At 43.4% G+C, this 24,101-nt stretch overlaps 3 protein-coding genes across 3 annotated transcripts in view; 2 read left to right on the top strand and 1 right to left on the bottom strand.

The window, feature by feature from the left end:
• LOC109478868 (mpv17-like protein 2) overlaps positions 1-7,534 on the bottom strand; it is a 31,221-nt gene extending 23,687 nt beyond the window's left edge. Inside the window, exons 1-2 of the mRNA XM_019780683.1 lie at positions 7,503-7,534; positions 7,224-7,385 (exon numbers count right to left, since the gene is read on the bottom strand). Coding sequence (XP_019636242.1) covers positions 7,224-7,380 — 157 coding nt within the window. The 5' untranslated portion in view covers positions 7,381-7,385; positions 7,503-7,534. The remainder of the gene's footprint in view (positions 1-7,223; positions 7,386-7,502) is intronic.
• A 1,559-nt stretch (positions 7,535-9,093) lies between these two features.
• Positions 9,094-10,281, top strand: LOC109478867. Its single transcript, XM_019780682.1, has 2 exons — positions 9,094-9,704; positions 9,941-10,281. The coding sequence occupies exons 1-2, from the start codon at positions 9,272-9,274 to the stop codon at positions 10,279-10,281; spliced, it is 774 nt and encodes a 257-aa protein (XP_019636241.1). The 5' UTR covers positions 9,094-9,271.
• A 1,468-nt stretch (positions 10,282-11,749) lies between these two features.
• LOC109478866 lies at positions 11,750-14,161 on the top strand. The gene is made up of 2 exons (XM_019780680.1): positions 11,750-11,804; positions 12,544-14,161. The coding sequence occupies exons 1-2, from the start codon at positions 11,750-11,752 to the stop codon at positions 13,557-13,559; spliced, it is 1,071 nt and encodes a 356-aa protein (XP_019636239.1). The 3' UTR covers positions 13,560-14,161.
• The last annotated feature ends 9,940 nt before the right edge of the window (positions 14,162-24,101 follow it).

The following is a 24,101-nucleotide window of genomic DNA, read 5'->3' as shown; positions in this document are numbered from 1 at the left end:
TGTGATTGTACAGGCTAATCTTAAGTGTGACGCCCATGTCAATATGATGGTCAGTAAAGGAAGTTGTAGGCTGTACTTGTTGCGAGTCCTTAAGAGACACGGTCTTGATGTTAGGTAACCGACCTATGTATGTACCCTGATGTTACTGACTTGAAACAGAATCTGTGGTTTCATCCGACCAATACTTGAATATGCATGCCCAGTTTGGCATCCTGGTATCACCAGAGCCCAATCTGATGCGATAGACAATGTACAGAAAAGAGCTTGTCAAATTATTCTTGGAACAAAATTTGTTGGCTACATGTACGGCATGGCTTTAAACCAGTTGTCACTTGTATCTCTGTACAACAGACGCCATGAACTATGTACGAAGTTTGCCATTCAAACTTCCATATCAAACTCCACAACTTTTCTAACTGGCTTCCCCTACAACGTGCGAGCCTTCATGGTAGGGACCAGATCCAAACACCAGATAACACAGTTTAAATGTAGGACAGAACAATATAGGAAGAGCACATTGCCGTTCTTAGTGGACCTTTTAAACGCCAAATAAGTAGCGTACTTGCCGAACAGCTCATGACAGTCCTTGAGTAACACATGTACATGTATATCTACATACATATGTTTATGCATGACATGTGTTTCTTAGAGAATATGATTTATAACGTTGGAATTATGATTAATGTTTATCTTTGATTTCAATATTAATATAATAAGCTTTGATTTTAAACAGTTGTCTAAAAGTGGAGCTTTTTTGCAAAAGCTGTAAATCATACATCATTTCAGCTGATAATGGCTGCTACTGTATGTTTAATTTGTACAATGTGTACTTGTATTTTGTATTGAAATAAACAGGCCACAAACTGCACTTGGCTTCTGTACCTCTGACCACTTTTGCCCAGCATCCAGATGGGCGAGGTGTCTCTCTTTGGTCCCATGCTCCTTCTGTCCTCAACATGACCAAAACCGAAAAATTGTGCGGTCTGCAAGTTGGCCGTCAAAGGTCATGCTGGCCCTCACAGTAAAGGAAAGTGTACAGTTTTGAGAATACAATTCAGACGATCATCACCATCAGAGGGTGATTACAATCTGCTACGTCGAGACAGCAGGGTCAGGATGTCGCTTGAGAAGTGTAGCCGTTGGAGCAGGGCAAGAACACTTATGTCGGAGGCAAGTTATGATGAACCAACTGTTTGGGGCTTGTGGGTCGATACTGCGCTCACCAGCCAAGTGGACAAGACGCTGAAGGAGATCTTTGGAAAGAAACTTGAGAAACCAATTGAAGCGGTTGACCTCTCGCTAGGACACGGATGTAAGTTCCTCTGCCCCTTATCAGCGCCCCTGAGCTGTGATGCATAAAAAACGCTCTGGGCGTCGTCACCTCCAGTCTTCCACCGACCGCTCTCCCAAACTTTCCCGCACCCCGTTTTGTTTTCCTCGCCACCCAAGCCGTCGCGTGAACAACAGAGCATTTGCCGGTGTTCCAGCAGATTGCGTCGGGTGGAATCCTCCACCAAGGTCAAGTTGGTCTCCCTCCTTCACCACAGGGACAAGTCAGAGAATTCCACAACTTCTTCAGCCAGCCCCACATGGTCCCCCCCCCCCCAGCACCATTGATCCAAGCCTGGCACCTCCAGGAAGCGAGGTAAGAGCGGCCGCTCCTCTACAATTAATGATTAACATTGTAAGAACAGTCATGGTCAACTGGTCACAATCAAAATTGTTTATTTCTTTCTGTTGGGATAAATGGTTTGTTGACACCAGGGTCACATTTGGCCCCAGATCAGCTAGTCTTCTCTGTCAAACCACCATGAATGTGGTGACCTTCATTGAGAAACAAAGGGCTACTCCATCACTACCTCGACGACTTCGGCAGGGTTGAGACTCCCAACCTTGCACCAGTGGCCTTTCTCAGTCTACATGTACAATAATTATTGACTTTGTCTACCCTGGGGCTAGAGGAGGCCTTGAAGAAAGCCATTCCCCCAACGACGTCAATGACCTGGTAAGGTCACACCAATTTAATTTCTTGGTTAACGGATTCGCCAGCTTCATTTTTTCCTGATTTGCAAATAAAAATAAATATTCAGAATCAACTGCAAAATGCTCATATTTTGCTCTGAACAGTTGAAAACAGTCCTTTTCATCCTAGTTACAGTTATTCCATCTTTCAATGCAATGGTATCATTAAAAGTTCAAAATTCATTGTTTAAATTTTGAACCAGCCTGGTGTGTTGACTTCATGGCTCCTATCGTTACCATTTTGGGCCACAATAGGATGCCTAGGCCTATTTTCAATTTATCTTTTTTTCGACGCCCGCTCCATTATTTTTGTAGAAAAATCTGTTAACCAAGAAATTAAATTGGTGTGGCCTAAGGGATCGAATATCAATGACTTGACATGCACCGAGTTTTCAACTTTAAGAGGTGTCAGCCCTTGTAAGCTAGTGGCTTCGAAAACGAGGTCTCGCGTGACCTTAGACTCAACTTGGTGGGACAAATTTCTACATGTCTTCAGCGGGGTGTCTCTCATCGTGCTGACACCGGACACCACCCCTGATGAGATGTTGTCCATCGATGTGTGCAGTACAGGCTGTGGCGCCTACTCCAACAGCCGCTACTTCCACGCACAGTTCCTGGAAACAGTGTTGCTACGATACACCGACCAAATCCATGTTCTCAAGATGCTCACCATTGTGTTCTCGGCCCATCTCTGGGGCTCCTCCTGGTCTCATCTTTGCATTCTTGTTCTTTGATAACACAGTATGCATCCACATCCTGAATTCTGGACGGCCGGAGACAAGGTCTTGTTGGCATGCTGCCAAGAAGAAGATTGTTCCTAGCCGTGACTCACACCTTTGAACTGAAAGCCTCACACATCAGTGGCTGTGAAAATAGGATTGCCTCATCAAGTGAAACAAAATGTCCGGGTGACTCTATGTGGATGTGTTGAGACACCTCTGAACTGGCAGAGCTAGGCCGTGTATGTTCCTGAAACCTGGCTTTTAGAGACCTCTCTGTTTCCCCAATGTAGTAATTCACTGATAGTAATTCATATACATATAAATGCAAGACTAGTATTGTGTATATCATTGCAAAAGATGATGATACCATTCCACACATTCAAGTGTTTCTGAGAAATCTAATCAAGTAAAAGTTGTCAAACCAAGGATGTTGGGGAATCATAATGTCAAAGTGTTTTATCTACATCCTTCTCCATTTGGGTTCATCGTAATCTGCCTTCCTACAGCGGGGAGGGCCAGATGGCTGTCACCGATAGAGAATATCAATTCCACTTTGTGACATAACTGATATTCTGCACTGTTGATTGGAATGAAGATACCAAATGTCTAGTATGACATATGTTATACCGGGTACAAGTAATGTAATCAGATTTCTCTATTTTGCAGATTCTGAAGTTAACTGGTCTGGCAAAATACAGTTTAATACTATAGGAAATAACTTGTGATGTTATATGTAATTGCTTCCATGAGAAGGGTATAAAATCAGTCTGCTTCAGTGTGGGAGACTGGATTTAGCGGCATAATTCTTGAAGGCATGGATTGATGTTCAAGAATACCTTTGGGGAGAAGAAGGTCAAGTGACAAAAATGAACTTCGAGGAGGGAACGTCCCTACGTCACTTCAGTGGACCTTTTGTGTTTGTCAATTGTTAGCGATTTAAGTTGAGTATATATAAATAGTTGTTCATGATTTTTGGCAGGCAGGTTACAGTTGTGGAGGCCATAACCCCTGGAATCAGATAACGTTGCTTACATTGAGGGACTATTCTGTACCTTCAGCGGTAGGAGGAAAGCTTGCACATGTGTCAGGTTATTCCCTTAGGCCACACCAAGTAATTTTCATGGATGATGTCCATGGAGACCTTAAGTTTAATGTGAAAGCACAATAAAAACAATGAAGGGCCGAAGAAACATGATGCCTGGATTTGAAAGATACTAACTGTAGAAATACAAATGTTAGGTCACAAATTTGATAAAAGAACACAGTGTAACAACAAACGAACAAGTCATTTATTTGTCATAAAAACAGCAATTGCCCTGTTCTGATTTTTCCCTTTCATCACATCTTCTCTAATTACATTTTGTGGCACTGTCGTGACACTTAGATAATAATACTCTCTCTCTTTCTCTCTCAGCTCCGCATGCCCCTCTCAGAGGGGGACCAGGTGGGAGGAGGTGGTTCTCTTACTAGAGAGCGAGAGCCTAGTCCCAGGGTGGTTCTGCCCTTGCAATGTGGCCGAAGAGGCAAAGATGAGCTGAACGGATCTTGCTGGACAGTGGGGGCTGGTTGGTTTACTCTCCCAGGGTGTCGGTGGAGACATGGTTGTACCACCTGATTCCCAGGATTCTCTGCTGGCATATGGAGTCAAAGGCGTCCAAACAGCATTCCTGGGCAGCAGTTAGGGTCCAGGACTCGGCCCCATACAGGAGGATGGCCAGCACGAGGCTACAGTACAGGCTGACTTTTGTTCGGTGAGAAAGGTGCCTGTTGGCCCAGACTGTTGAGGCTGGCCATCGCAGAAGTGGCTCATCCAATGCAAAGCTGGATGTCAGAGTCGCTCTTGCAATCAGTGGTTAGCAAGGTAGCAGAACCTGTCTACGGCCTCCACATGGTGGGAGTTGATCACTAATCCAGCCGGGGGGTGAGGTAGTTGCTAAGGCACTGGACTTTGGTTTTGTCCCAGATGATTATCAGGCCCAGCGGTTGGGTCTCAATGATATACTCCAGCTCGCCCTGCAGACCATGTATCCATGGTCTGCAGGGCGAGCTAGAGTATAATTATCCAGAGCTTCTGCAAGAATTGCCAAGTCATCAGCGCAGTCCAGGTCAGTGATGGTCACGTCACCACAGCTGGAAATACACCCGCACCAGCCCACAACTCCCGCCATGACGTACATTGTAGTCAATAGCCGTGATGAAGATGGACGATATTCACCGATTGTCAGGGAGCTGCAGCTGAAACTATCAAATTCAACAACTTGAAAGGAATCCCATAGATGGCCCGTATCATCATGCCAGAGGTGTTCGTCTAATTTCGTTACAACCTCCTCTTACCCGTTAGTGGTGGTGAGTTCGGCTTTTGACAGTTTAGCAGAAATTCCCTCATCCGGAATTCATCTTTATGGCTCTCTGGGAGTCTCAACAAAATTTTAATGCCTCATCTAGTCTTTGAGTGTTAGTGACTTTGTTCCAACACTTGAAACCATACAGCGTAGGTTTTCACAGTGACACTCAGGTCAAAAAGATGGCCAGGCCTGTCTGACCCTTCACTAGAACTCGCCATTTTGAGTGGCGAATCGTGACCTGCGCACAAAGAAACGTCGATTTAATACTCACCGAGTCAGAGAGTCTAGTGGTACAGTCTGGTACAGTTCGGTACCCTCTGCTAGCACCTGGTCCTGTGCCCTAGCTTACAGCCGCAGTGCCCTAGTCGCTTTGAAGTGTTGGAAGTTTGTTGACGATTTAAATTTTCTTGAAGCTAAAAACCCAAACACAATGCCTTCCAATCTACAAGACCTAACAGATCTGGACACCTGGTTGCACAAAAGTGACACGGTGCTACACCCACACAAACATAAAATTCTACACATTCAATTCTCCAAGACAGTGTTTATACACCACTCAAGATAAACAACAGAGAACTAAAACAGGTCAATGTAATCATGAAGATTTTGGGTCCTACACCACCAGGCTGACTTGAAATGGAATACCACATTGGTTCTATCTGTAACAAGGCAAACCAACATTGTAAACTGAAGCACTTCAGAATCTGCATTCCAGCTGAAGCTGGGGCTAAAAGTGACCACGCCAACTTTGATGTCCAATAGCGTTTGTCCAATAACAGCTTGCACTAGGGCCACCAAACTTGGTGACTTTTCCTAAAATATTGTTGGCAACAAATTTGTATAAGTGGAATAAGATAATGATTGTGTTGCCATGGCAACGGGTTTCTGACAGGCATTTTTTGCTAAATTTAGTAATTTTTGTTAATAGAATTTTATGGGTTTTATGTCAAGTTACACCTGCTTTTTAATATTAACAGGAACTCATGTAATTTTATGTAAATTTTATCATTAAAAATGCATAATCTGTAAAGATTATTTTCCTTAAAATTTCATTACTGCTTCCATTTCTTTGTACAAAAAAGGTTCAAAATTTTATGAGCCTCTATACATGTAGTCTATTTTCAAAGTATTTGAGGCTTTATCTTGAAAAAAAACTATTTTTCCAAATTCAACATTAATGATACAAGATGGCGGATAGCTTAAATATGCATGACGTCAGTGTTTCTATGGGCAACATAAGTCTTAATACACCCTAATATTCTATCATAAACATTTTTTGTTGTATACCATTACATTTTTTAGGAATTACCAAGGACATTATTCTGTGTATAATGTCCTTGGAATTACCTATCTAGATGGATTTGGCCAACAAAATCACATTATTGACGTTATATCACGTCATTCCGAAAATAATTTCATCAGGTTGGTAGAACTTAGGAGACAGGTATTTCTTTTTACACAACCGGTAAATTCTCACCTTGCTGATGTTTCGGTGTCTGTCAGACAGCTCTGAAGAAGGTGTCTGACAGACACCGAAACGTCAGCAAGGTGAGAATTTACCGGTTGTGTAAAAGGAAATACCTGTCTCCCATATTATGTCATTGTTATGTTATAAAATTGTTGTTATGATTTATTATCGCTAGTACGCCATCCTCTGAAAATTTGGTGGTTATATGATATACCGTTCACCAGTTCTGAGGGGGGGAATCGAATGAGCCTCGGTCCCATGAAGCCCAAAAAAGCGCGGTCTATAGATAGGGTTAATGTACGCCCTGTAATGCCCTGTAATACTAAAACACTGGATGACTCTGCTTTGGACTGGTTTAAGTCATATTTAACTGACTGGCAGCCATGTACAGGTTTGGGCTCAGTCTTGTCCTCTGCAACATGGGTTACCTGTGGTGTCCCACAGGGATCTATACTGGGGTCACTTCTGTTTCTACCTTACATATTAAATGACCTCCCAAAATGTTGCTGCTAACAATGTAATTCATATGACACCATCATACAAAATCAAATCTGTCTGTGTTTATCATATCATGTTTAGCACCTGTCTGTGGTGCTTAAGCCATGATAATCAATGTGACGTCAGAGGGATATACATTTGCCTGAAAGAATTGTAAAGTAGACTCACCTATCAAGAAAAATGAAGCAAAGAATGGAGCAGCAACAATTTGGTCGGAGAGAATTTTCTTGGTGATGGTAGAAAAGGTGGTGCCTGGCAGGTAGAAATCCAGCATCTTGTACCAGAAGTGGTTGAATGGTCCCATCATGGTTCCGATCACCCACATTCGCCCTGGGGACAACAACAACAAGCATTCAGGGACCTCATACAACCATGAAATTTTCACTTCCATGAAAAATGAAGGTATTGTGGCTGGAAGAACCTGACAGAGGGGAGCAAGGGGCTTACCTGGCCTGTGTATACAGGCAGGTAGGCAGGCAGGTTACATGTACCTGAGTCCTCCATGAAAAATGGACTCCGAGGTATTGTTTTGGTGTGTCTGTGTGTGTGTGTCTCTCTGTCTGTCTGTGTGTCTGCACATTTGTAGTCAGCATGATTTAAAGATTGGCTTTATGGATTGTGATGATATTTTGTATGTTGATAGGTCATAGGTGAAGGTCAAATATGGGCCTCCTGATGGCTGACATTGGTACTGCAGCAGAACTTCCAGTTTTAGTATCTTTTGTCCTGAACCTGCTAAGATCTTGACTTTTTGGTTACAGATAGCTTTTCCTGTCAGGAATAAGTAGTGTGGGTTTTGTCCTCTATGCCACGGACACCCTCAGGCCGAAGGGCTACAATTCTGCCAAGAAAAGGAGGCTGGAAAAAACAGGGTAACAGTTTATATGCTGAAATAGCTTACTACTTCGTACTTTGTTTGTAAAATGAAAAAAAAGTTGTTGCGATAAGTTTTTCACAATCTCCACTGACATGGAATGCAGCTATTTGGATCATCAGGTGACAAACTGCATTACCCTTGCTCATGTACTAATACCAACAGCGCTATGCTGACCGACCAACTTCACCATGCTGAAAAACACTACAATCCTAAGGTTTTTTGGTCAATTCAAAACCTATTTGAAAATCCATAATTATCACCGAACAATGGGGAGCCAAACCTACTGTGACACCCACACAGATCCGGCGAGTTATTTGGAACCCCGGTCAGATTTAAACTCTGACCTGGAACCTTGGTCTGGAACTGCAGGGGAGTTTGTGGCAAAATCTTTTAAAGCAGATAAGTACAGATAGGAACAACATATTTTCATCATTTTTGGTATGTACACTGTAGGTACATGTACACAGTGTACATGTAGCTTATACATGTAGAGATCTAGAGATGTACACAATTAATTGCAAGATATGCAAATGAAGAGTTAATTTGCATAATTTAGGAGGAAATTCTGTAATTACAGTGTTTTACATAATAGTACTTTCATACAATGTCATGTAATGTATGTAATCTATCATAGGTGGAATATTATCAGATACCTATTTTGCAAATAATAACCTAATTTGCATCATTAATGTGAAAATTCATGATGTGATTTCTTAATGGTGGGAATTTTATACCTTGTGACATCTGTATCTGTATCCGTAACTCACGTCACTTCTTCCCGAGCACAAGAGCTACCTACATTTGTACCATCCATTCAGCACCTGATGCACGGTTGCAGGCTTGGTCCTACCTGCACAGACACAGATCTCCAGGAGGCCAATGAAGCAGCGCGGAACTGGTTGGAGTGGATTGGCGACAAGCTATGATGATGACCATCCAAATTTCGTCACCTTAGCATGTCTAGATATATCACGAGATATCAAAACCGGGTCAGCTGCAGTACCATAACAAGTTGCTAGGGGGCCCAAAATTTAATCAGTTCCACGTCTCATGAAGACCTACCCACCTACCAAATATCAAGACATTTCAACTTAGCCTTCAAAAATATAATATCTCACAATCTTATTGCAGGTATGCAAATACTAATAAAGAGATTTGTCAGTATTTGGGGCGCAGAACCAAATCAGTTAATTGACTGCACGGAAATGACTTCTGACCTCCGACCCGAGGTCGCATTCGGTTTCCGTTCTAGTAGCGTGCTGTTAGTGCAGTCACTCTAGCAAATCCTCGAAAAAATCCTCAAAAATTCTCGTTCAAATCCGACAATTTTTCGGAAGATATGGCTCCCAAACGTTCGAAGAAGTGTCCAGGATGCCATTTGGACGTCGCCCTGCACAAATCGGGCGTTGCTGGCAAGGATTGCACGGGGATTCTGGAAGACAACGGCGCTGTGGGTCAAGGCATGCAAGGCGCCATGGCCGAGCTACAACAGCGCAAGGCAGAGCTTACCCAGCGCCTAGAGTTGAAGAAGCTTCAGCGGGAAGTGGATGCGCTAGAGAAGGAATTGGCCACAGACACCACTACAACCTCGCCACTTCCTCCGGCCAAGGACGGGAGCAAGACGGACGAAACTCAAGAAGACGAACGCAAGCATGTGGATTTCGGGCACGCAGACATTACGTTAGCCCAGCTCCGCGAAGATGCCGCGCTTCAGAGCCTCGTATCCACAAAGTATGGGGATCTTGTCGGCGCGGGCAAGAAGCCAGAGAAAGGTAACTTAAAGGCAATCCTTTCTCCTGAGTCTTTCGTCCATAGTTTTCATTCAGCGGAAACGAAGAAGTATGACGAGCTCGAGATGGAAGAATTCCTGGCTGGCTGTATGGGTTTATTGCGCAATCCCGGCCTACCCTAGCCTTCTATGAACTGATGGGGCGCATAGCACTGTTGGAATATACGTGTAACAAACTGGCTAGGTATGACTGGACCGTGGTTCGGTCTTTTCATGCAGCGGCGGTCAAGCAAGCGCTCCGGAAGCCAGGCTCATGGTCGGACGACTGGGTAGCCCTGAAGGAGATTTACTTTGATGCCGATCCGCTCAAGATCAAGCCTGCCGGGTCCGCCGCGAGTCGACAGCCCAAGAAATCCGATCCTCCACGCTTCTGCTTTCGGTTCTCTAGGAACGAGTGCGCCGCTGATACGTGTCGTTTTGACCACCTTTGTTCTTACTGCTGGAAAAAGACCTCGCAGAGGTTCAAACACTCAGCCGCTGACTGCCACAGGAAGCAAGCCGAAGAGAAACGTGCTTCATCTACCGATAACGGGGCCAACGTCAAGTCGTCTTCCGCATGACTACTTCCGGACATGCAACATTCTGTCAGCGACAATTTGCAACATTCTGTAAGTGACTATTTGCAACATTCTGTGAGTGACAATTTGCAACATTCGGTACGTGACAATTTGTTATTTAGTATTTCATTGTATCCCGATCTCATTGAACAGTGCCCTTCTGGCTTCTTCTCGGATTGCGACATGAACGTTGTTTATCTTAGTGATAGTGTTACGCAAGAGTGCTTATCACAGCCGGACTCTTCAGACGTGTCGGAGCCGTGTAGTTTACTCACTGCAGCACGTGCTGTCCCCTCACAAGAGGATTTATTGTTGTCAAATCTCCGCATGAGCGGGTCGGCTCTGGATGAGCCAGTGTCTCCAGTTATTTCCTCACATGAGGATGTATTGTTGTCAAATGTCCGCTCAAGCGGATCGGACTTGGCTCGGCCAGCGTCCCGAGTAATTTCCTCAGGTGAGGATGTAATGTTGTCAGATCTCCGCACGAGCGGAATGGACTTCGATTCTTCTGCTGTCAAGTTATTGAATGAACTTATGTACGTTCCTCACGGATTCCCCCGCGGATCGGCCAACACCCAGCGTAGCGGACTTCGCGAGTTGGCATGCTCGGGTTCGACAGTCAGGCGTACCCAATTTTAAGTCCGAGCGCATTCCAGTACCCACCAAGCTACACGTTTCCGCATGGCGGGGTCTCCTAGATGGTTTTCATGACACTGTCTTATGTGACTTCCTGGAGTTCGGCTTTCCAGTTAATTACGAGTCATCCGCACAACCGCGAGTGCCGCGCACCAACCACCCCTCGGCTTTGCAGTACTCCAGTCATGTGGACAGGTTCATCAGCACTGAGTTGTCGCACGGAGCAACAATAGGGCCGTTGTCGCCGGCCACGTTCAGTCCCGGTTTGGTGTGCAATCCGTTGCAGACGGTGCCGAAGAAAGCCTCTCCGGATCGTCGCATCGTAGTGGACTTTAGTTACCCGCCCGGGTCTTCAGTTAACGACGGGATCCCCACCGGGACCTATCTCGGTCAGCCACATCGGCTTCGCTACCCCTCCATGGATGATTTCGTTGCGTTAGTTGTCAACGCCGGCACAGGCTGCCTCATGTTTAAACGTGACCTTCGCCGCGCATACAGACAGTTGTTCGTGGACCCTGCAGATTATCACCTGTTGGGATTCTCCTGGCGTGGTAACGCTTACGCGGACGTGGTCTGTCCCTTCGGCTTACGTTATAGCGCACAGGCGTGTCAGCGCACGACCGACGCCGTCGCGTTCATATATAATAGATGCGGATTTCGTTGTGTCAACTACTTGGACGATCTCGGCGGCGCAGACTCTCCGCACAGGGCCGAGTTAGCGTTCGATACTTTAGGTCGGCTATTACGGTACCTCGGACTAATCGAGGCGGACGACAAAGCCACACCGCCGTCCACTCGTATTGTCTTTCTCGGTCGCACAGTGGACTCTATTCGCATGACTATCGAAGTGACACCGGAGAGACTTTCCGACACGTTGGCTGAGTTGGACCGTTGGCGTGTCAAGACCAGTGTTCGCCGAAATGAGGTCGAGTCTCTGTTGGGAAAGCTACACTTCTTGGGGTCATGCGTGCGACCTGGAAGATTGTTCGTTTCACGGATGATATTGTTCCTGCGACGCTATTCGGATCGTCACCAGCGGCTGGGTATAGACTGTGAGTTTCGCAAAGACCTTCTATGGTGGTCTACGTTCTTACCTTGTTACAACGGTGTCTCCTTACTTCCGCGGACCGGCTGGACGGAACCCGACGCTGTTTTCAGTTCAGACGCCTGTCTGACAGGCTGCCGCGGCTTTCTCCACAGCACTGGGGAATACTTCCACGCCACTTTTCCGCCTTCCGTGCTCGCGTCAAACCCTTGCATCAACAGTTTGGAGCTACTGTCCATCTTGGTTTGCGCACGGCTGTGGGGCAAACACTGGGCCGGCAGCAGGATAGTAGTCATGTGTGACAATGAAGCATCGGTTACTGTGTTGAACTCTGGCCGGAGCCGCTCCCCGTTCCTCCAAACCTGCTTACGGAATCTGTGGCTCTGTGCGGCCGTAGGGCAGTTCGAGCTTCGCGCCATTCACATCCCTGGCCTCGAGAATCGACTTGCTGATCACCTCAGTCGCTGGACGTCTTCCAACTACCACCAGAACGAGTTTCTGCGTTGATCAGCACACATGCACGTCTGTGAGGTAGAAGTATCGTTGCAGCACTTCGATTTACTGACTCAGTTGTAATTTTACAGGTCATCACACGCAGCTTCAGCGCTTGGACCATGAAGTTGAGGCGGCCAAGAGGTCTGCATTTGCCGCCGGTACCTACGCTAACTTACGGACTCAGTGGAAAGCGTTCCTGTTGTTTTGTGAGTATTTCCGGCTTCCAGCCATTCCCACAGACGCGAGGACTCTGACCAGATACGCTCAGTTCCTCTCACGCTCATTGAAGAGCCCCAGCACGGTCCAGATCTACATCCACGGTGCCAGACTGCTCCAACGATTCCAAGGGTGCGAGCCTCCGCCATCTGACGCGTTCGAGCTACGTCTTGTCCTTTCCTCGTTCCGCCGACAATCCCCGCACATTCCGCAGCGTAAACTTCCGATTACTCCGGCTATCCTACTACGGCTGCGGGATCACCTGGATCTAAATAGACCGCTTCATGCCACCTTGTGGGCGGCATACACCGTTGCCTTCTTCACCCTACTTCGGAAGTCGAATCTCGTGCCTAAGACGACGTCTGCGTTTGACCCAGGCAAGCACCTGACTCGGGGTGCTATCCGTGTCGCTTCGGACGGACTTGTGGTGCGTATAACATGGTCCAAGACTCTACAGTTCAAGCAGAGGGTCCTGCTGCTTCCTGTGCCGGCCATTCCCGGCCATCCCCTGTGCCCACGACATGCGTACGTCAACATGTGCAGCCTCCTCCCGGTTGGATCGGACTCTCCAGCCTTCCTCGTGCCGGGCTCGGCGGGCAGGTTGGTATCATTGACACATGACTCTCTGGTGGCACATCTCAAAACTCTGCTCGCGGCCGCTGGGCTGCCGTCAGGTGACTACTCCGGCCATAGTTTCCGCCGCGGCGGAGCGACATTCGCTTGGCATTGCGGAGCAGATCCTCAGCTCATCAAACTGCTCGGTGACTGGAGCTCGGACGCTTTCCAGTCGTACCTTGACAGCTCCTTCGAGCAGCGACATTCGTTCGCTACTCTACTTGCGACCAGAATCACCCAAGGTTTCCTGGAACCGGACCGGGACGCAGTATAGACTCATACGAACTCTACGCGAACTCTCGTTTATTGTTCTACTATTGATTTATCCGATGCCTTGTGCGGCATCTTGTTCTCATGTATATATATCATGTCTTAGCACTAGTTTGACTACCTGTATTAGGCCTGACAGGGCAGTCCTACGTATCTCCCGTTACTGCTACTAGCGGCCCTGCTCCGAGCCAGTTTTGTACCGTTTACATAATAGACTTGGCGAACTTCCATGTTAGTACCTAGTAGTTCCCGTTGTTCAGTTTGTCCGTCAGTTTCGCCTTTATTATCTACCAATTTCGCAATATGCTCGGTTCTTTAGCCCACTCCTTGTTAGCCAGTTGTCGCCGCACCGCAGTGTCGGCTCTTGTTGTACCAATTCACTATTAGCCTCTCTGCGCTTGTTCTATGGATTCATTGTTAGCCCCTCGGCCCTTGCGGCCTTTGTTTCGGCTTCCTTCCCTCCGCCTCTGGCCTCACTACTACACTTACTGCACTCTCCCCACCCTACTGTCTCCCTATGGGCTTGGTCTCGGTGGATTTGAAATGTTACATTAAAATTTTTACCAAGCCCAGCACCTGTATTGTCATCTTGAGTGAGAGTGCAGATAATTGATACATTTTGAAGGTCTAATTGCAAAGAAAAAGAAACTATACATAAGTATATAATCATATATATATATAGATGAACTATAAAACTATGTCATACATACATTTGTACATATTGACTATACATTAATTAAATACACTGACACTATACATAAACATTGAATAAGATGTACGTGACTCGCATATACTATAAAACACTACATTCATATATTGAATAATCTACATATGATTGACATGATTGTATATCATACATAAATTATGCAACTACATATATCAGATGTTGAATATGCTATACATGACTTGTATATACATGTACTAACAGTACCGTTCCCGTTATAGTTACCCTAACCACCGTTACTATGATCACGTTTCTAACTCGTTAGTTTTCCGTTACTAACTGGTTACTTTTTTGTTACTAACCCGTTAAGAAATGCGCTAGTATCGCATTGACTAACTCGTCAGATTTGTGCATTCATATGCAGGCCGCGGTAACATCACAGGATAGTGGGAGGAGTACTAATTTACCTCATGCCGGATGGGAATTACCGATACACACCGCTGGAATGGCGGAAGGAACATTGATCTTGCCTGCATTTTACTATAATGTAACGTTTAAAACGTTTTAACGATCACCGCCGCATCAATTGGATCGACATTTTCTTTTGTCACCGCTTGCCCAGGCAAGTGTTTCTATGGTTTGTCAACTTTATATTGCAGTTTTTCTGTTTTGTTTACTTAATATAATATCTTACCACCGAATGTGCAATCCAGCAGGCATGAGGTTACGTTACAGATGTGCAAAAACATTGGGAAAAATTCCTATAACCAAGGACGTTGCTATAACACGATAGTCAAGTACACTGAAAAAAAAGGCAGCATATTTACACGTGTCCACAAACATTGTTACTGCTAATTATTGGGGTTTGAAAAAAATACTCTTGGGGAGTTTTGTCCTTGGGTTAATATTTTTTTCAATGAAATTCTCTAATGAAATATGGAATAGAAGCACGGTTATGTGCACCAGCGGCAGGGGCAACAGGCGCAGATGATTGCACCGAATGCAAACCTTGTTACGTAATGTTGAATCTCGGCGATTTGCGAGTTCCCGCCTTCAAGCAGTGAAATTCGCTCGCACACACATGGTGGCCTGCCCCTCATTTTGGAGATCTGCATGTTTCTGCTCTCAGGTGGACAAAATCAAACATGTGGGTGATCTGCGCATCTTCACTCTCGGGTGGCCAAAATCGATATGCGATATGGTGAAACGTGACATTCGAATTTCTCCAAATTGCATACTAAAGCCTACCTGTTGGAAATTCTTGGGCATCTTTCTTCTTCAACTTTGTGTGTCGTCCCCATAATGATACCACCATAACTGGGGGTGGGGGCAGTGTTGATAGCCAATTATTCTATACACGTATGTTCCATGTACATGCAGATGATCGGTGAAAACTGGAGAGCCCATTGTGGCTCCATGAAGTTGTTGATAAAACACTTCATTGTGTACAAAGGAGGTGCACTCCAAACTGAAAAAACTTTTTACATCTGATTAACACCATAATTTTTGAAATTGGAAGAAGATTTAGTAATTGCCTTTATCAGAAGGGTATATTTTTGGGGTTTTAGGCTTGCTGTAGCAGCTGTGGTGTAGGCCTTCGAGAAGTTTTACATTTTGATATTTGGTAAAAAAGAAGGTCAAGGCCAAAAACGGTAAATCTGGCATTTTGCAATGGTACTGCAGGGGGATTTTTATGCATTTGTTCATTGTATGTGTACAGCTGCAGATCGAGAATCTGTGAATGGATCTTCATAATATTTGATAGGCGACAAGTGATTATGGAAGGTCAAGTTCGAAAATGGTTTTCCTGTTATGTTCCTACATTGCTGCAGCAGGTTTTATTCTTCTGTGTTTTTGCTTGTGTACAAAATACATGGAAGAGATGCGGATGGTTCTTCTGGATCTGTATCAGTATAGCCCGTATAACTGCCCTTTGGTGTAACACACCAGCTTAACAAGCGTATTACTAAGTTCTTAATAATATCTAGTGACTGGGCAGAGAAAGCAAAGATGAAGGTCAATAATGGGCCTCCTAGGGGCTATTTAGGTATTGAGTGTAAGCACCTGGAGGACTGTTTGCTGGGGGTGCGAAACTCCTCAGAGCATGCAGAAATGAGTGCGTGAGTGAGTGAGTCAGGTCAAAGATTTTTCAGTAGTGGAAAGCTGTTGGGGCTTAGAGCATTATATTGTGATTTTGTGCCTCCTAGCAACTTTTTTTGACCTGTATAGTGGGTGTTTTTGCTTTTGAAGCTAATTAACTTACAGGAATTTCAGAGGGTCTCATACAGTGACCAGCCAGTTTCATTCTGCATTGTTGACAGGTGGTTGATCTTGGTACAACTGTTGGTTTGTTACATTTATAATATCATATGTACAGCTAATGTCAATGCTTTGTCTTTTTATTGTTTTATTGTACGCAACTAGTACATTGTACTTGTGACAAAAAAATACAAATACAACAATGGCGGTCACAATAATGGCGGTCACTAGTTGCGTACAATAAAACAATAAAAAGACAAAGCATTGACATTAGCTGTACATATTATAAATGTAACAAACCAACAGTAGTCACTGAATTGCGTAGTACTACATGTCATGTAGTACTATGCAATTCAGTGCAAACTAATGCACCATCTAAACTTGATGACCCTAGCAGATATTTACACAGTTCTATGGACAACCCCAGCCCTTGACATGATACTACTAGTTTATAGAATTGTACGTACAAAACTCAATTTAATTCTGATAATTAGAAAAGCAGTACTAAGTCACTGAGTAGTGCTACCCTGGTTAAAGAAAACATGAATAACTAAATTAACAGATGAATAAATAAAACAGTCATTGGGTGCAGAATATGATCAACTGATATCAATTATGCAATTCACTGTGGTCATGGAACTCTGACTTGCTTTTTCTTTTCTTCTTGCTGTGTCACATCATATTTTTTCTGAAAAAAATAAATCCAAGAACCAACAAAGTTAATTGGGGAATGAATGTTCTTAGGAAATGCAACTCCTACATGTAATTCAACATATCTCCGAGAAAAGTATCAGTTTCTTTTCATGATCATGGATGAACTATGCCAGCCTGGTGGGTTGGAGTACTTGACATTTCTATCTTGAGAAGGAATGTGATTATAAATCTTTTTACTGCAGGGAAGAGCTACTGTAACAGTACAGTTGGCCTCTCCCTGAAGGAGTAAGAAGATCACTTCTGGCTGCCAGCTAGGTCACTCAGTGAAGCCCATTGATGGTTTCCAATTTCCTGGGGTTTACTTAATAATTACCTGGCCTGCAGGCTTTCCCAAATAGGACTCAATTTAATGACTGGTAGAAATAGAAACACAGGGAGATATGGAGGCCTTCTAACATTACATTGTCTTTATGTTGAATTACCTGGTGGGTTGAACATTACTTAGAGCTGTACTCCACGAAAAGAAGTATTCGAAGAGGCCTTAAACAGCACCCCAACAATGCCAGTTCAGGAAGTACTGGATGCAGAGCCCACTATGGCCTGATACCAGTGGAAAAGCAACAGGAAATGACACGATTCCACCAGAATTAATCAAACAAAGGAGGGAAAACAATGCTCCTTCCACACTTGCAAAACTTCTCTGCTTGTGCTGGGAAGACGGCAAGACTACAGAACATGCAATATGTATTTTAAAACAAAGAGGACAGAAACGACTGCAATAACTCATATATATCAATAACTGGAATTTCTCTCTTCAACATAGTTGGGAAGGTCTTTGCCTGCATGGCTCTGGCCAGGCTACTGAGTACTAGCCGACCCCATGTACCCACAACCCACAGGTACAGCTACCCCTTATAGGATTAAATGAAGGTGATTGTGATTGGTAGGAATTACATTTGTACAGCCCTGTGATAAGGGTCATCACTGGGGTCTCTTATGGTTGTTCCTTCCTTGATTGCTGTGGACAATTCCTATCAAGTCTGGCTGCTCGGAGAATCTTAGCTACAGTGGAGTACTTTTACGGTTATGGAGAGGCAACATCAATTTATAACATAATTTAGTCAGAAGTTACAAACAGGACAGATGGCTTGGAGGAGATGTTATATCTGAGTACATAGTACATTTTATGTAATTTACTTTTACTTTGATGACCAACTCAAAGGACAGCTCAGCTCAGCTGGCTTCCCCGTAAAAGACTGGGAGAACATTGGCACAATGGAAGAGCTGAAAGACTTGAGACTGCTAGAACAGACACTGCTGAAGAGAAGGGAAGACAGTCAGTTAGCTGTCCTGTCACCAACCACCAGCCTGAGGGCTTCACACAACCAGAGGACATGCAGATGGACAATTGAGAACAGCCAAATGAGAGCCTGCAGAGGAAGACAACTATCCAATTGATCTGTAGATATAAAAAAAAGGCCTTCCCAAGTACAGGCTTCCCCCTCAGACCTCTGTATTATTTACTGCATTCTTTGTGTAACAAATCACATCATACGACGGTGTAGAGTGGCAAAATCACATGATCACATGTCCAACTATGGGCATTTTTGTTGTGTAATGGAGCAGTAACTGTTGTAGCAGTAGCACTCACCTGCATCTCAATTAGAAAATGTATATGAGGACCTTTACTTCAATAGGCAAATACCAAATCTGATGCAGCCATCTAGTATAAATGCCCTTTGGCATGACACACCAGCTTTGCGGGCACCTGATGTCTAGCACACCTGGTAATATTCCCACCAAACGACTTGTCACATTTAAATCATTCCCATCCAACTCTAACACTAACTCTAAAGCTATTTTAGACATTTGATTCCTTAAACAGTGATAGCAGGTAACAACCATAATCAATAGCTGTATTGAAAGAAAAGTATCACCAATGCTTCTCAAACAGATGTAGAGTGCAAAAAGGAGAACAAGAGTTCCGAGATCTCATACCTCCATGATATATGGGCTTGATATGTAAATGTAAATTTCTTCTTTAATTATGCAAATGACCTCTGCATTAACATGATGTATGCATCGTGATGTATGTTAACTTTTGATTAACTTACAGATGTCCCAAGTATGACATTCTCATCATTCACCATTTAAGAAATCGTAGAATTTTTGCATTAATTATGCAAATTAGGTCATCATTTGCATAATTAGTATCTGTTGATGTTCCCCCTGCCATAGGTTACATACATTACACGTATGAAAAGTAGTATAATGTAAAACACCGTAATTATAGAGTTTCCTCATTAATCATGCAAATAAAGTCCTCATTTGCATAATTTGCCAAAAATGATGAAAATCTGTTGTTCCTATCTGGACTTATTGGCTTTTAAACATTTCGCCAGAGAGTGCCCTGCAGTTCCAGAACAAGCCGCTAGGGGAACCAAACTCACACCACTTATTCCTGACAGGAAAAGCTATCTGTCACCAAAACATCAAGACCATAGCATGTTCAGGACAAAAGATACAAAAAGATACAAGTTCTGCCGCAGTACCAAGGTCATCCACCAGGAGGCCCATATTTGACCTTGACCTTTGTCTTCCTAAGACTTACCAACATACCAAATATCATCATAATCCATAAAGGCATTATGAAGTTATGCTGACTACAAATGTGCGGAAACACAAACACACAGACACACAGACAGACAGACGCGACAAAAACAATACCTCCATTTTTCATGGAGGTAATTAAGAGGGTTAAATGGATGCACCTGTGTGAACTGAAGACAAGGAGGGAGGAGGGATAATCGCACCTGTTCAAACAGAATCTGCTCTGGGAGGACTGCTTGACTTAGTACCATCCACAAAGTAGGGCTGTAGGCACTGGACACTGACTCTATATATGAAATGCTGCAAGAGAAGCCAACAGCCAGGCTGCCAACAGACCACATAAAGAGACTTCGCAACTTCTTTAGAACTGCATTATGCAAAACAACTCTACAACAAGAATTTGGAGACCTCAAAAGTACAATGAAATATTAAGTGCCAAGTTTGTAATTTTTTTTTTTTGGGGGGGGGGGGAGATTGTCTCATTGGTCATGGAAATGTGATGATTATGTGGTAAAATCTATTTTACGTAATTATGGTTTTCACAACTCAAATGCCATAAATTTCATATGCAAAAGTCCTATCTTTTTGCAAGGTTTTGTCCCAACATTTTATTATCAATTATTTGTATTGTCAATGTCCCACTTGCCATAGATGTATCAAAGTCCTATCATGTAAAACAATGTATTTATGTAACATTTCTCATGAATTATGCAAATTAAGTTCTCATTTGCAAACTTTGTATTTGATTGTGTAGCTGTCTGACTAAGCTATCTGCATACCAACAATCATGAAAATTCGTCACTTATTTCTACTTGATTAATCCACTTTCAAAGATTTTGCCAGAAACTACCCATCAGCTCCAGAACAACCTACCGGACCAAACCAACACCACTAAGGCCGACTTTAGACTGATGACGGTTGAATAGTCGTACGAATGTTTGTCAAGATGTTGCCAGTGACGGTATTTTAACACCGTCTAAAGACGATCAAAATAGTCGCACAACGGTAATCCTCGAATCGTCGTCACTACCACCTTGGACCCTATTGTGCAATTCTTCAGCGGGGATCCGAGACGGATTTTCCTCCGTCTAAATTTATAAAGTGAACCGTTGCCGGCGAAGGAAGTAAGATGTCACTGATCATATGCAAATGAGCTTGCAAGCATTATTTTTCCGTCCAAAAACATTCAGATTATTCTATAGAATAGCCTATAGTATTGTTATACCATTGAATGTCGTCAAACGTGCCTAGTGCGATCCCCTACCACGAATCGCTACTTCTCCGGTACCGATCCGCCTTCTGGCGGCAGCATCGAATGCTGGGTTCAAATCTAGGTATTTCCCATCTCGGTATATGCGGCTCATAACCCTTTCTTGGGCACGAACTCGGCAACGCGAGTTATTATATAAAAAACAATCTGCTGCATCATGACGAAAACAAGGGGGTTCTCTCGCCATTTTGAATTCATGCGGCGTGCCACCTTGCGCTGCGGGTGTCCGCCACGCTTCCTAGCTGGTCATGTGTCTAAAGAAAGCCGTTGCTCACAATGATTATTGTGCGACTATGTACCGTCGTCAGTCTAAAGTCGGCCTAAGTCTTGTTTCTAACATGAAAAGCCACCATGAAATTAAGATGATAGCATGCTCAAGGCCGCACAACACAGTATTCATGGGCGAACCCTGTAGTCAAAAGTAGTCCGGGCACAAAGTAGTGCTACACAATACTAGGGAAGGGTGCAGAGATTGTTTTGTGCATGGCATCGAGACAGAACCTGTGGTAAATGTTAGAGGAATACGTCAGTTTTGAGACTGTAAAAGTTGGATTATGGTGCGTGTTGAGTCGGCGTAGATTTGCGCTTGGATACTTGTCCCGCCTAGTACTGTGCGTCGGCTGCAGTTCCATGACCTCCGCAGTGGCGCTAATAAAAGAGGGCGCGAGAAGAGAACTAGCCGGCAAATTCAAGCTCATTTTCACATATTTTGTACACTCTACCCTGAAATTAAACATATCAAAATTCTGAACCTTGCTTGTGCACCCTAGTATGATTTTCCGTGAGTCGAAGTGAGTCACTTTGGGGTCCTTAACTATAGAAATCCCCATAGGGCTAATACTGTGTTGTGCCGCCTCAAGTCAGAAGATACAAAATCCGGAAATTCTGTTGCAGCACCAAGGTCTGCCACCAGGAGGCCCAAGTTTTAACCTTTACTTTCACCTTCCTAAAATCTACTGACATACCAAACATCATCATAATCCATAAAGGCCTTCTTAATTAAGTTATGCTGACCATAAGTAAGCAGAAACACAGACAGACACACACAGACATCTACCAAAAACAATACCTACACTAGAGTTCCACGACCTCATACCTTCGCCAAATGATGTAAATCTTTATGACTGATACGGTAAATTATAGATTTCCCATGATTATGCAAATAGGTTCCTCATTTGCATGAACTATATCAGTTGATCATATTCTCTACCCATAGACGTTCTTATCTTAAAGGCCCATTATGTAACTTTTTGACAATATGAAAAGTATATTTTCCAGTCTTTTCTTCACATAGTAAGTTGACTTAACTCTTTAGTATTCCAGAACAATATTCAGCAATAGAAAATGCAATATCCTTTCTCCATACAAGCATAATAGAAAACTGAATAATCTTTATTCAAACCTCTGGCCACACTGCACATATGGTTGCCACTGCCAGTGGTGTGGCCTTTCCTCCCAGTGGGGTGTCAGTTGACATCTTAGAAGTTGCTGAAAGACCTAATCGTTTACTAGATTTTTAATCTATTTTGAAGGGATAATGACCAACAAAATTCAAAGTTCATGATTATATTCCACCCCATGTGAAAGATATGAGTGTTTCCTAAGAAGCTAATCTTGTCACATGTGCCCCTGTCTATGAAGCCTGGCATGCATGGCCAACCAATGTGTGTTGTTGTTGTCCTGAGTAAACCGGTGGCACTGGGAACTGAACAAGGACTGTTTGAACGCACAAAATATATGTCAAAAATGTGAAATAATGACACAAATGTGTTGAAAATTGATAGTAACCGTTGATAACACCAAAATCTACTATAATTAGAAGATTTGATACCGGGCCATTAACAAAGAATGCCATTGTACCATTTCCTCATAAATTATGCAAATGAGGTCCTTATTTGAATAAGTTATATTTTATGATGTTCACCTTCATTTCACTTTCAAATACCCCAAGTTTGAAATTCCAGGCAGTAACCTTTATTGAATTCATTTACATAAGCAATATCTGCCTTTGTTTTCTCTTTCTCAATTTCATATGCCACAAGATTGACATGCCTGCCAGAGTAATATCGCAAAATCCGCAGTTCCCACAATGCGGCGAGACAATTTCATAGTCCTTCTGACGAAGACAAATATGATGCCAGATGATGAGCAAGTTTTAAAATTACATCTAAATATATTAATGCATTGTAGTAATGAAGAAGCAATTCAGACAACTCAGGCTGGCGATCTCCTTTCTTAATAAGACTTCAACGTCACCTTGGAACATGGCATTTCCAATGATTAGTGTGCCTGTGACTGGCCTTGGTGCTGAATGAATTATTGTTCTTATCTTACATGAAGCAAAAGTCTAACTGGGAGATACAGATCCCCTCTGGCAAAGATGAAGTACTTCTCGCTGTAAAAAATGTTCCCTGGAAACATTCTTCATAATCCCTGAAATTGAAAAATTTACTGAGATAATGTGTGCATCCAAGCATATGTATTAGACTTCTTGATAAATGTGCAACAGTATGCCGGCTATTCATCTGAAAGTAGCTTGTTGCCATAAAGTTTTTTGAGTGGGTAGAACTTGGAAGAATCAATAATTTATTTGTCAAACTTTTGGAATGGAACCGATAGTTCTAGCTACTTGCAATTGTAATCAATGATATTACGTAGGGATAGATATGTCCTTGTTGTAATGAAAAGAATTTGCACTATTGCAGAGTTTGTCTGTTATAGGCACAGCACGATTGTGTATACCAAGAAATGTGAGCCTGTACCAGTTTGTAGAAATACAGCAAGAATCCATAATTCTCATTTAAATTTGTTGACCAAACAACATCTTTTAAATCAAAGAAAGCACAAAACACGTGATGTGAAAGAAAAAAAAACATTTTCCAATTTTGCATCTTTGTAAGCCATCAAAAATACTATGATGGAAAAACTTGAGTATCTCTAACGGGGGGTGCCCTAATTCCGACCTACCCCTAATTCCGTACTAATTTGAAAAAAATATCCTTGTTGCGGCGTTATGCACATGGGAGCACGTGCCTAAAAATAACCACGAGAATGGACAATGTTTTTGTTGTTGATATCGGTAATCTCAC

This window comes from Branchiostoma belcheri, unplaced genomic scaffold (assembly GCF_001625305.1).
Source record: "Branchiostoma belcheri isolate BF01 breed outbred unplaced genomic scaffold, Haploidv18h27 scaffold452, whole genome shotgun sequence".
NCBI lineage: Eukaryota > Metazoa > Chordata > Leptocardii > Amphioxiformes > Branchiostomatidae > Branchiostoma > Branchiostoma belcheri.
Note: the sequence above shows the minus strand (reverse complement) of the source record. Positions and strands in the feature narration are given on the sequence as shown.